Source organism: Suillus plorans, assembly GCF_016647745.1.
Source record: "Suillus plorans strain S12 chromosome Unknown HD556scaffold_28, whole genome shotgun sequence".
NCBI classification, from domain to species: domain Eukaryota; kingdom Fungi; phylum Basidiomycota; class Agaricomycetes; order Boletales; family Suillaceae; genus Suillus; species Suillus plorans.
In genome coordinates, this window is record NW_024537412.1 from 413996 (window position 1) to 426874 (window position 12879).

At 48.8% G+C, this 12879-nt stretch overlaps 5 protein-coding genes across 5 annotated transcripts; 2 read left to right on the top strand and 3 right to left on the bottom strand.

The window, feature by feature from the left end:
* Positions 1 to 16: 16 nt before the first annotated feature.
* On the top strand, positions 17 to 4518 carry HD556DRAFT_1443341 (S-adenosyl-L-methionine-dependent methyltransferase; the record flags this gene model as incomplete). The annotated part of the gene is made up of 18 exons (XM_041306592.1): positions 17 to 151; positions 221 to 260; positions 317 to 659; positions 714 to 936; positions 985 to 1437; positions 1486 to 1595; positions 1645 to 1872; positions 1925 to 2270; positions 2321 to 2721; positions 2770 to 2958; positions 3014 to 3247; positions 3297 to 3560; positions 3613 to 3843; positions 3887 to 3927; positions 3974 to 4048; positions 4102 to 4196; positions 4252 to 4344; positions 4396 to 4518. The coding sequence occupies 18 exons, from the start codon at positions 17 to 19 to the stop codon at positions 4516 to 4518; spliced, it is 3624 nt and encodes a 1207-aa protein (XP_041160274.1).
* A 110-nt stretch (positions 4519 to 4628) lies between these two features.
* HD556DRAFT_1237498 (uncharacterized protein) lies at positions 4629 to 5072 on the bottom strand (the record flags this gene model as incomplete). The annotated part of the gene is made up of 1 exon (XM_041297901.1): positions 4629 to 5072. A coding segment is annotated over one exon (444 nt), but the record flags the coding sequence as incomplete, so codon positions are not given.
* A 54-nt stretch (positions 5073 to 5126) lies between these two features.
* On the bottom strand, positions 5127 to 7431 carry HD556DRAFT_1372926 (uncharacterized protein). The gene is made up of 5 exons (XM_041303001.1): positions 7232 to 7431; positions 7140 to 7178; positions 5903 to 7067; positions 5649 to 5854; positions 5127 to 5598 (listed from the first exon to the last, which is right to left on the bottom strand). Exons 3-5 carry the CDS (start codon positions 7022 to 7024, stop codon positions 5445 to 5447), a joined length of 1482 nt encoding a protein of 493 aa, XP_041160276.1. The 5' UTR covers positions 7025 to 7067; positions 7140 to 7178; positions 7232 to 7431; the 3' UTR covers positions 5127 to 5444.
* Positions 7432 to 7561: 130 nt separating this feature from the next.
* HD556DRAFT_1432181 (uncharacterized protein) lies at positions 7562 to 10119 on the top strand (the record flags this gene model as incomplete). The annotated part of the gene is made up of 8 exons (XM_041305092.1): positions 7562 to 7886; positions 7943 to 8057; positions 8105 to 8565; positions 8625 to 8809; positions 8866 to 9418; positions 9472 to 9602; positions 9699 to 9959; positions 10036 to 10119. The coding sequence occupies 8 exons, from the start codon at positions 7562 to 7564 to the stop codon at positions 10117 to 10119; spliced, it is 2115 nt and encodes a 704-aa protein (XP_041160277.1).
* Positions 10120 to 10879: 760 nt separating this feature from the next.
* HD556DRAFT_460302 (uncharacterized protein) lies at positions 10880 to 12440 on the bottom strand. Its single transcript, XM_041310665.1, has 4 exons — positions 12100 to 12440; positions 11420 to 12037; positions 11209 to 11369; positions 10880 to 11151 (listed from the first exon to the last, which is right to left on the bottom strand). The coding sequence occupies exons 2-4, from the start codon at positions 12035 to 12037 to the stop codon at positions 11043 to 11045; spliced, it is 888 nt and encodes a 295-aa protein (XP_041160278.1). The 5' UTR covers positions 12100 to 12440; the 3' UTR covers positions 10880 to 11042.
* Positions 12441 to 12879: the final 439 nt, after the last annotated feature.

Here is a 12879-nt window from a genome sequence, read left to right on the forward strand (position 1 = left end):
CGAAAGCGTGACAAGGATGCCACCTCGTCGTAGACCGACCGCGTTCGAGATAACATATCCAGGTGAAGTGCAAGATGAATCCGGGAGTGGTACAGATGGGGGGAATAATCGCCGGCGTCAGCGCGATGACGCAGATGACTATCATGACTCAGTGCGTGTCATGATTCGTTGAGATCGCGAAAGCGTACGTTTGATAGTAACTGTCCTCTCCATCTTACAGCGCTTAAAACGTCAGAAGACGAACGAACGTCCTCGAGCACGTGTGTTGGCATCCATTTCCGCTGAAATCTGATTGACTTACAATGCACCGTCCCAGCGAGATATTATCAACCGGAAAACAATGAACTATTGGAGACTGAAGACCTTCTCATTGTTGGCGAAGATCCAGGCGCGCTAGACGATGGGCAGAAACCTACCCGGATCCTACATAACTTTGCGTTTTTCGACCCTACTCGTGACCTGGTCATGGTTTCCCTTTCTTATCTCGATAAGCACCGCGAGAATGATGATCATATGTTTGAGGGTGCAGGTGAGGTTACTTCAGTGCCAGAGAACGATGAAGATGAGGGCCAGGAAGACGACCTTGAAGACGACGATCCCCAGTTTATTCGCATCACAAATATCCTCGGTTATTCTATCGACTACACCGAAGATGAAGAGTAGGTGCTCTTCTTTTTTGGATTTACTCAATAATATACGCCTATTGTGTACAGTCCAATGTACATTGAATCCGGCCACGCTCGGTATCGTCTGGGTGCTCCATCAAAGGATTACCGACGGGAGTTCAGAGCATTCTTCCTACCGCACCGTGTCGTTCAAGCGATTGTGTCGTCCGTCATACGGGAACCGGATATGCAATATCATGACTTTCTGGCCAGTTTTTCAACCATAGAGATTGGCAATATTCGACTTGGCGAGCAATATCTTTGGGACAGTGTGAGAATTTTTTCGGTTGTTACCAGATTTCACTGCAACGTGTCGTAGGTTGCTGAACTGAGATATGCGCTCGAGGGTCTAGAAAATTCTCAACAACTGCGTGCCACGAATATAATCCGACACCTTTTGACAGAGCCTGCGCCTCTGATATTGAGATCCGTTGAACCACGTCCTCGGCTACGAGTTCCGCCAGCAGCAGTGATTACTACCAGGGGAAGCAAAGATATCGCCGTCCTTCGTCCAGAAAATCAGAATGCGACGCATGTAACCCCGCGAATTGCAAAGTTAGCGACCGGGTGGTTTAGAGAACAGCTAGTGGTTGTCGGTCCACAACCTCGTGTTGAACCTGGGATCCCGTATGATGACCTTCGGAAGAGGGTAACGGAATTTGTGCAGCGAGTATCTATGCGGAGGGAAATTCGATTCCGTCCCGTGGAACAACGCGTTCATCCAGGTTCACGCTGGCTCAAGTACATCACAATAGATGGCAATGATTATGCAGTATGGTATTGTCAATTCCTATCGTGTCTAGCTTCACATTGCTTGTAGGTTGGAGATACCATTGTTGTTGCCATTGGGAACGATGACCAGAAGAGGCCTCCCGAATTGCCGGACCCAGAAGATATACCAAAATATGCAACCCTGGCAGACTACTTTTGGTATGCTCCTAGCACTGATCCGTTTCACTCACCGACTCCCTTTCTTCAGGTTCGGAAAAATTATGTATATCAGTGACGAGTTTGAAAATGTTCATGTCGAATGGTTCGAGCACAGCACGAAAACGGCTATGGAGCAGCTTGGACATCCCCAAGAATTGTTTCTGACCAATACATGCAGCACTGTCGAATTCGACCTTATCGTCGGAAAAGTTCCGGTCCAGTTCGTCAATCCTTCAAAAGACATGCCTGTCGTTGGGCCTTATAACTTTTTCTACAAGTCATGCACCTTCCACAACTTTTGAGAACCTCGCTGATATTTCTGCCTGAAGGTTCATATATAACAGCCTTGATGGCTCATTCACTGAAATACCACAAGAACGACTGCAACACAAACGGGAAGAGCTCCCGTCCGACCACTGCCCTGTGTGCTTAATGGTTGACGAGGGAGAGGAAGCACTCGTTCCCCACAAGATTCACCGCGGCTTTGCATGGAAAGACACTAAATATCATCTTCGTGACATTGTTATGATCAAGGCTCAGGAGGGACTGTGTCATATCGGTCAAATCACCCGTATTCATATTCAGAAGTCAGATGACGATGGTTGGGTTCGATTAAGAATGTTTGGAAGGATTGACAAGTTGGGCCTTCGACCTGAGAATGAGGTCAAGGATGAGGTGAGTGTACACGATTCACGTATGAACTTCACTTTAACCCAGGTCCCCAGCGCCACCTCTTTGTCACACGAGATAAAATGAACTTTCCGATCTCAAGCATTATTGGAATGTGTCATGTCTACGTGCGAGCAGCTGTGCCAGAGCTCAAAGAATGGCTCGAAACGTCGCCTTATCACTTCTATGCTTGCTACTCCTTCCCAAGCCTCGATGTGACCTCCTGGGATCACAAACACAAACTTCTGCCTAAAGATCTCCTAGTCTGCGGATACTGCGCTGCAGAGAACCTGGATGAATGGAAGAAAGTCAAGGAATTTTTGAAGAAGCAAAAACCCCTTCGTGCTTTAGACCCGTTCGCCGGGGCTGGAGCTTTCGGGTTGGGGTTGGAGGAATCCGGCTGCATCGAAGTTACACATGCGGTCGAAATTTCCCCGAGTGCCGCAAAGACCTTGAAGTGCGCATTTTGCTACTCGTTTCAGCGATACTAACAAGGAGTTAACAGAGCCAACTCTCCTAAAACGGTGGTGTATAACCAATGCAGCAATCTAGTACTCGCAGCAGCGATTAGATCACACACCAATCTTAACGTTCAACGATTGGAGACAATACAATCTGATATCACAGACGAGCCATACATTCCCGCCCCTCCGAAACCAGAGGAGATCGATTGTATCATTGCTGGGTTTCCCTGGTCGGTGATGGCGTATTTTCACACTCTATTTGGTCATACTGAAGCTGCACATTAGCCAGCCCCATTCGCGCCTGAACATGTACGTTAAGGCAAATGACCGCAAGAGCAACCTTATCCTCAACGTCCTATCATGGGTTGACTTTATGCAGCCAAAATACTGCTTCTTTGAGAACGTGCGTGGGTTTCTGTCGTTCGGTCTAAAGGTACGGCAAGCCGGGCCATATAGAGTTAAAGGGGGTATTGCCATGGGCGGATTGAAATTCTTGATCCGGGCGATGACTGACATGAAGTAAGTGTCGCTCAAATATCAAATATCTGTCTAGTATCATACTTCTCAGCTACCAAGTGCGCTATGGGATCCTACAAGCTGGTCACTACGGTACTCCTCAAACACGTGTGCGATTTTTTATGGTCGCGGCAAAGCACGGTCAACCCCTTCCTCAGCTCCCTCAACCTACGCATGCCTTCCCTACGGTGGACGCGCTGGGAATCGATTTGCCAATTGGACACCACATCAGACCTATTTGGACACAGCCTGGCTACGCGCCTCACCAATTTGTCAGTATTGACGATGCCATCAGTGACCTTCCTCGATTCGATTGGTACAGCCGTATTATCCTAACATGTGCTACGTCCACTCATTATTGGTTACAGGGTAAACCCGAGACCACCCAGGGATCCAGCCAAACGACGGGAAGAACGGGAACGCGCTCAGACGATCCCACCTAAGAAATGCAAGAAAGATCGCCCCTGGTGCGGATACTTTGGAGCGAATGTAGAGTACGAGCATGAGCCAATGACGGCATTCCAAAAGTGGTGTCGTGAAGAACCTTCTCAAGATCTGCAACAATATACGCGGACCTACGAGGCCATCAAAGTCGAGAGGTAAGTGACGTCCTCGCACAGTAGATGTTTTTAACTCGCGTAGAGTTGTCAGTATCCCGATGAGGGCGGGTGCAGACTATAGGGGTACGTGTCTTTTTTGCAGGACTTTACAATGTTGACGATAATTCAGAACTGGCGGGGCATCTCTGGGAGTGGCACTTCGCAAATCCATCTTCAGCCATTGCACGCACGGGTTTCAAACCAGGTACTCTACTCCCGATAAAGAGTTATTCGTGACGTTTGACTTATGGTGTATAGGTCTTTATGGACGAGTTAACAAGAACAGTTATTTTCAAGCTACTGTCACCAACGTTGATCCAAGTGCAAAGCAATCTCGTGTGCTCAACCCTTACGTGCGTCGTTGATTCCACTACAGTGCACCTAACCAAATGAGTACGAATCGCGCAGTGCAAACGCATTGTCACGGTGCGCGAACTCGCTCGGTCACAAGGCTTTCCCGATAAGTTTGTGTTCTATGCGGAATATGATCGTGTCATCACGGTGTGTGCTAGAACAACCCCCCTCCCACTGCGCACTGATCGAATAACATAGATGCATAGACAGATTGGTAATGCCGTGCCATGGCCAGTCGCGATGGCAATCGGCCGCGAGTTAAGGAAAGTGCTGGTGAAGAAATGGTGGAAAGAGCGGGAGGACGCCATAGTGGTTGACTGAGCTTGTGTGACGCTGACAATACAACCTAAGTATTATTAGCGAGTAAATGTAAGGTGTCCAGACTCCATACCGCACAATCGCAACCTGCACAACATATGTTGGCGATTTGATTAGCCGTCGGTAGCGTGATGCTCGTCATTGACGAGCTCATATCCTACCCACACAACCTCGGAACAACCCTCACAACCGACGAGGTGTCTTCCCGTATCCATGTCCTCTTCAATGATCCTGTATGTTCCACCACATCTACAAGAATGTGTCCATACACCCTCTTCTGCTTCCTCAAAATCTTCCAGTGAGATAACCTGTGCAGGACGCGGACCAGTGGAGGTCTTTACTCGAGTATTTCGAAGAATATTATCATAGGCTACGCGGGAGGACGCATTCGACAAGATGGTATATGCTTCTTTGAGGAGTGCGATGTCGACATCTACGGGTGGTATAGTAGATGAGAATGATCGTTTGTCTGGATGGGAAGCAAGAAGAGCCTTATGGTACGCTGATTTTATTGTGCTCAGCGGGGCATCGTATGTTATCCCAAGGAGCTGGTAGAAATCGATGTTGGGAAGGATATCCAGCTTGCTTGAAGGTGATGGTTTGTTGTATTTATTTACATAACGAGCTGATCAATTTGGTGATACGTGATGATTACCACACCTGTAAGTAAGGGTATCGATCTACGTAGGCAAGTCGAGCAAATGGGTCTCAAAATAAACGCAGGGACATGGTTAATGAGAGTAGGGTAAAATGACGTGGTGGTAGACCAAGATGAAATGAAACTAAGTAGAAAAATGGGCAATGTGACTGGTAGTATGAAATGTAACTACTAAACAGTCCAGTATTATTCCGAGTCCATCGTCTGTGTACATATCGACATTAAAGCAGATTCCCGTGAAATAAACAGGCTGTAAGCAGATGAGGCAAGTCTACATGATTGTGCAGTCTTTGTTGGTGGCTGCATTCTTGGCATCGGATCCGTCCCGCATGACTCCGCCTTGTTGTCCGATAGGTGGGCCCTTGAGCCGTTGTTGGGCACGCTTATCACCCAGTTCTGCGGCTTTCTTGAAATACGACATCGCTCTGCACGTATACATCGGTATCGAATTCGGGACCAAGACAAGATCACTCACTCTGGGAGGTCTGGCGGGGTACCAATCCCTACTTCCAAGAAGTACCCGACAGCGTACATCGCCTTTGCAAGTCCAGCATCTGCTGCTTTGCGTGCCCAGAGATATGCTTCTGTGTCGGATTGGGGTAGCACACCGGGTGAGCCGACTAAGTACCAGGCTGTGAGCGCGAAACATGCATCACGATGATTCTGCTGCGCTGCGATGTTCTGCGCAGATACATTAACTTTGGCGCGCTAATCGGTGAGGGAACCCACATAGTAATGGATTGACAAGGCTGGATCCTGGGGGCAACCTAACTTCCCATACTCATAACATTCCCCTAACCGGTAAGCGCTGGGAGCATACCCGAGTTCCGCCGCTTGTGCGAGTAGTTCCACGGTATACTCCACGTCAACAAACACAACGTTGTCTATCCCCCGTTCGTGCAGCAAGGCAAGCTCATGCAAGGCGTGCGGGAACTCGGCCGTTGCGTGCTCCGCAGAGCGTTTCAGCCATTTGACACCCTCGCGTGGCCGTTTTGAGAGTCCGAGCTCGCCATTAAGTTCAGCAATACCAAGACGGTACATAGCGCCAGGGTGAAGTGCTGCCCCGGCTTTGCGGAAGAATTGGAGAGCCTTGGCAGATTCGCGCCTGCAACCCCATCCATTCTCACAGCAAGTTCCTGCACGATATGCGGCATCTGGATGTCCGTGTTTTGCTGCGAGTACGAATAGTGGGTAAGCCCGATCAAAGTCTTGCCTGCTCTTGTAAGTGCCTAGACCATTGGCGTAGCAGTCTGCAAGGAAATATTGTGATGCTGGATGTCCCCGGTCTGCTTGGCGTTTGAGGAGGCTTGTGGCTTCATGCACAAGATTATCGCGCTTTTCGATTGCCTTTTCAATTTCCATTACATTTCCGGGAGTGGGAGCCGGGATGGGGAAAGATTTAGATGCATCAATCATGAATACTGCGAATTCGAATTGGATGTCTGGATCCTGTGTTTTCTTTGCATTTGCACGATATAGCTCGAGGGTACGCTCATAAGAAAGTAATGAGGCTTGGTTGCCTGGGCGGAGGTGAGAGTGATCTAAAAGGGGACCCTGGGACAGTTGTGATTGAGAATGAGACCGCTGAGGTGGGAAGGTTGTGCCGTTATTCTGTTGGGCACCATAAAACTCATCCGCAGCATCAAGTGATTGACCTGCGAGTCCCAAGGGTTGGTCATCGTCATCATAGTCTGGATCTACTGGCTGTTGTGGGGACTGGTAATGGTTCGGGGAGCCTTGAACACGGGGCTGGCGATGACGGCGCGGTGGCTCTGGGAGATAATCTGGTTGGTTTGCCGCATCATCCGCAGCATAGAACGAGTTTGGCCGTGACTGAGCGTGGGCGTACATTACTTAGTACGATGCGAAGAGTCGAGCTGATACTTAGATCAAGCTGTTCGATTGTCAAAAATGATGTTAGGCTGGAGCAGCGAAGCCTTCAGGATAGATTTAAACCCACTATTACCTGGTGAAAACGAGTTATGTGGTCGTTCCAAGGGCTGTACTGGTAACACTCTAGTTAATTATGGTACAAGAGGTAGGCACGGATTTGCCTACGGAGTGGCTGACTATTGGACCAATAACACCACACACGGTCGTCGCTGCAGCCGTCGATGAGGGGACTATTCACTATATCGTTCTCGGTGTAGTCTCTGACGTCGACGGAGTCGATCGCCAGTAAGGAGAGGCCTCAAGGCAGCTGCAAGGCTTGCAGTGGATAATAAAGAGAAGCAGACGATGAAATGAACTATGTAATATTACCGGTGTGAGCCGGTTCACATGATGTCGAATGCGGTGTCAGGTCTTCACCGACTCCGACAATCAGCCGCGGTCGTCCTCAACGTCTGGGACGACCAGCACAAACATCCATTGAGGTTTTTTAAAATCATGCAGTCATTGCGCACACGCAGGCCCTCTGAGACGCGCACCGTCAAACGCCAGGCGTCCAAACTCGATAAGAAACCTATCAATAAGAATGTTCGCAAGTCCACCGTCGATGACAAGATAAAGAAGCGCATGTCTCTGCGCTATGCAGAGATATCTGCGCCCACCGAAGCTTCTGTTCCGGATGTGCCGAGTGTTCCCATTGGGCTGCGTCCAGGTGCAGTGAGGGACCCAGATGAGCTTGTCTTGGAACGTGCCAGTATTAGAGAGGACCCGAAAGTTATAGATCAGAGGTTGCTGGACAAGGAAGACTTTGATCCAGACACTTGTGAGTACTGTACATTTGCAGTCTGTATATTCTTACGCGTTCGACATGCTATACAGATTTGAAGGCCAAATTGGCTAACTCGACCGAGGCAGAGCTCAGGTCTCTCCAGTCTTCACTCAGATCGTCCAAGGATGATACTGCTGTCGAACTACAGCGGAATGTGTTTAAAAAGTATCTCCAAATGTTCTGCCCCGTCGAATTCGCTAACCTTACTACAGTTATGCCGAATTCGTACATATTTCCAAAGAAATTTCTGTCCTCGAGAACGAAGTGCTCGAACTCAAAGAAAGTCTTTCTGAATGGAAGTCCATGCCGAGCCTTTTGCACATTGATGAGTCCGCCTCTGCTTCGGAGCGGCGGCGCAACGTTCGTTCATCCATCGCGGACCTTCGCGTGCTCTATGCGAATCAGATGCAGACACTGCACACTCAAATCGAGGGCTCTGCGAAATTTGCTCCAACAACGCCAGGCAGACATGTAATTTACGAAATGGACGGGATATATGCTCTCAACGCGGCAACTTACAGGGTTAGTAACACTGTCAAGTTTGTCGTACTGGATGATTCTGTGCTCGTCGCGAAGAGGAGGAGGAGGAACAACGGAGAAGGGGGACGGCTGGTGGCAGAGAGATGTTGGCCTTTGAATGAGATGTTAGTTTTGGATACGAAAGATACAGCAAGTGAGTGTGATTTGGATTGTAGAATGTATATGATGTCTGATCGACCTGGCAACTTGAAGCCATGACAAATGTCTTTAAAATTCGTCATCAAAAGGAGACATATGTTTACAGGACGGAGGCACCCTCTGATAAGAAGACACTGCTTGGACAGTTCCGCCAGGTTGCTGAAGAACTTGCAATCCGCAAACGTAGGGAGCGTGAAGGCGAGCACGAGCGACGTAAGAGCATGTGGACCAGTGGAGATGTCAGCTTTTATGCCTTAAGTGATTCATATTCGTTATCTGACATGATATTCTTAAGCAGCGCACCTCTATGACATTGCATCCTGATAAGGTGCCGCCCCTTCCTGACTGGATGGCTGAGCTTGCCCGCAAAGCGGGCGTTGACGGAGATACTAGCGCACGGGACAAATCTGAGAGCGATGCCCGCTTCATCAGTGATTTTTCGGACGACCTCACAGTCGCCATCGCTCTACGATCCTGGGAACGGGCCGTTCAGCTAGTGGAGGAAGGTCGAGCCAAAGTTTCTTCCATACCGTCATTGAGCGCCAAGCTCACTCCTCTTACGGCGAGCCTCACCTCAGCACTACTCGATGCACTCAGTGCGCCTGGGAACCGCAAGACTACTGCAGTGAGCCTCATTGGTCACTTGTTAAAGCTTGGACAAGGTCCAGCTGCGAGGTTGACATTCTTAAATGCACGAGCGGGGGCGGTGGACCGGTACGTTAGGGCCATTAGATTCGAAGGACATGTCGGGATGTATGTGCACGATTTGGCTTTGGTCGTGTTTACCGGGATCAAGCACACAGCAGATTGGTTCCTCGCAGGCTTTGTAGAGCATGATATGACTAGCAGTCAGTGATTCTTCGCATTTTTCATGCAAACCTCCTTACTGATAGGCACCAAGCTTTGATTGACTGGGCCAAGAAACAGATTGAGATGTATGCTGAAAGGTTCAGAAAGCAGGTCTATAGTTCCGATGTTGAACAACAGACTATCAAAGAAGCACTCAAAATCACACACAATCAGAGTCGCAAGGTTTGTCTATTATCTCTGCCATCAATTCATACTAATCTGTACCTCTGTCTTTCCATCTTCCTGTTTGTGTAACCCATCCACTTGCATACTACTCAGCTCCTGCAAGAATTTGGGCTTGACTTCCGCTATCTCCTTGACGAGCTTCTGGTCCAGGACCCACAGACCAACGACACCTGCGTTGTTTCCGCTACCTTCCATGCGCCTTCCCTAGCGCCCTCCATTTCACGCTCGCACACACCACAATCTACATTATCCTTTGTGTCTTCCTCAACGCCTACCATACCTCCAATTCCAATTCCACCTACCCCTGACTCGCCTGCTCGCCCTCCTACACGCTCTTCAACACCTCTGCGCCCAGTCAGGCAGATGCATGACTCCGATCCTTTGTCGAAATCTGTGCGGGATAGCCCAGCTCCTCCACCACGCTCGTCAGATCGTCCTGGGAACACTATCAGACCTCCTCCAGTCGCTATTCCACAAAGGGAAGGGATGTTTTGACCACGTATCCCGTTACTAGTTTTTGTTCAACTCCATTGGCTGTTCGTGGTAGGCATTTTACCGCCTGGGATGACAAGTACCAAAGTATGTGATTTCAACCTCCAACGCTCTGTCACGGATTAGTACCAGGGCTGGAAGAATGGATGCGACCCGGACTCAAATATTAATCTAGTGATCGCCTACGCCTTCCTCCCTCAGATACCGCTTGTTTCCTACTCTGGAGTCGGCATATCTATCCCTGATATGTTTTGCTAGCCTATACTCATTCAGACTTGTACTCGCATTCCCTATTCAGACTCCAGAATCTTTCAACCTCCATGACACGTCCTGAATACTGCTGCATAGCTAGCCTCCACCGAAGGGACTCATTGAATTGTGTATCTGCTCCGTGTTCAATTAGTTTGACTGAGGTTGCAGTGCCGCTGTCTGACTTTGGTCGAGGCTCGTGCCTATCAATGATTTGTGCGCCTGGGTCTCCACTTGAATCTTGCACAACCTCTCAATATTTTACGTCGACGTTTCTGATATCAATGTTGACGCTTGTCAGGTCCGTCTTTGGGAGGATGTCAAATCGGTTAATCTCAACTGCTCGCTGGTTCCTTAGATCTTCCAGCTAGCACGTAGATGCAAGGAGTGTGTGTATTATATATAACCAACGAATTACCATATCACCATGATGATGAAAGCAATAATGATAACGATAATCGCGATCGTGATAGTGGGAATGAATGAATATAGATGATAAAAAGAATGTGTGGGTGGGTAGAAAGAGTGGACAGTATGTTATGCCACAGAGAATAAAAAGAATGTGTATAGTGGGTGGAAAGAAAATACGTGAATGAGCGTGAGCAGATGCATACATGAAACAAAGAAGATAGTTGGTAGCAGAGCCTCTCCTAATATTCAGGGCCTTCGTCGTCGTCGTCGTCGTCGTCGTCATCATCATTTTCTTCTTCGGCAGTTGGGTAAAACGGCAGAGCGCCCATGATCTGTCGACTGTTCACAATTGCCCTTCTCGAAGTGCTTCTTGTAGGAATCACTTGTCGTATACCTAACCACAACAATATTAGTGATGAGACGCGCTGATATTGAGAGTTGGGATACGCACGCTTTGGAACAACCAGGGCATTTGAATTTCTGTAGTTTGAAGCCTAGGTGCCTTTGTGTCCTGATGTGCCTAAAATAGCTTGCAGGACTCCTGAGTAACATGCCGTCCTTAGAACACAAATATGACCCATTGGGTTCACCAAGTCGATTCAACACGGGTTTCTGTCCCAATGTTTGAGAATACGACCTCACGAGATGAAAAGGACACTCACAAATAACGGGTCGTTCTTGATTCCGCCGGAGCCTATTTTGGTTCGCTTGATGTAGTAGCGGTGATGATGATATTCCGCCATATGCTTTTGAATGAGCGAATCACTTGGTGCTTGAGAAGCAGAGTCCATTACGAGCCCAGGCCCGTGATATTGGTGGAAGTATCTTTGGTGCGGTATGTGTGGAACGCAAGGATTCGCGGCTGCTGGAAAAGATGGGAAGGGTTGATGGCACAGGGGGGGCGCAGGTGGGGTTTGCGGGGGAAGAGTAGCCGCAGTTGGCGGTGGGTATGAATCAACATAAGTGACAAGCGAGACATTGGCTACTGCACAAGGGCAATAGACATTTTGTCCCGTTTGGAACACGTGATGCGTAACTCCAGCACCTACACCAGGCGAATGTGCGACGGGTGCGTATGAGAGAGGGGCACCATGCATCCCGTTGAGTGGCACACCGTATGGGTAGTAGTGGTGTGCGGGGGCATGGCCTGGATAAGGAATACATGCGGGCTGGGGCCAGGGAAATTGACCCATATACATGCCAGTGCTTGGCATGTATTGTGTTGTATTGGAAGAATCGGAACCATGCGATGGGGAGGGATGGGGTGTGGATTGGATCATCTGGAGGCAAGAAGTAGATTTAGTCAGAAAGCGCAGGTGTTGAAGCTGGGGGATACACGTGCCTGGGCCAGCAGATAGTTGATAAGAGGGGGTGTACGAGTTCGCAGTGCCAGTAAGTGCAATGGGGAAGGGATAGAATGAGGGCCACCAAACCAATATTTATATGCTCATCCAGCGTCGCTTTGAAGTTGTCCTCTAGATGTGTATCCACTGTAGGGACCTTCCTTTGAGGGGACATTTCCTGTGGACCACCATTATTCACTAAATGGGACAATAGTCATGTTACTCGATGCGTCTAGCTTTGCATCCACGCTTGAGTTGTTCATTCTTGTTCTGTTGCAAGTCCGCAATGCAAAGACGAGAAGCATGTGGTGGATGAACTGTTGTTTGTGCCCTCCTGAGACTGACAATCTGATTGGAGCATCACGGCTTATGTTTCAGGCTCCGCGAACGGATGAATCACCGGGCCAAGGCAGATTCGCGTGAGTGATGAAATTCATCAGGTCTCCATGAGTCATGTCGGTGCTTTGGGAGAAACAGGTCGAATTCAGTGAACTGGTGATTCGTGGATAACGGTTACAAAGAATGAACCTGTGCGAGGTACAATAGACGATGCAAAATTTGACGCACACCTCTCGTATCACCTTCGAAAGACGGCTCACCAGTATTCGACTCAAGCGACAAGCGACACGGGTAAGAATATTACCATTACATTTCCTTGCGAGTACTCGCACTATTACTATTTGGTTTCCTTCAATACATCGCAGCATCCTGTCGTAGATTCTGGCGTGAGTTGACTCCTCTAACCAAGATAGAGAACTGACCGTAATTTTATTTTCCTA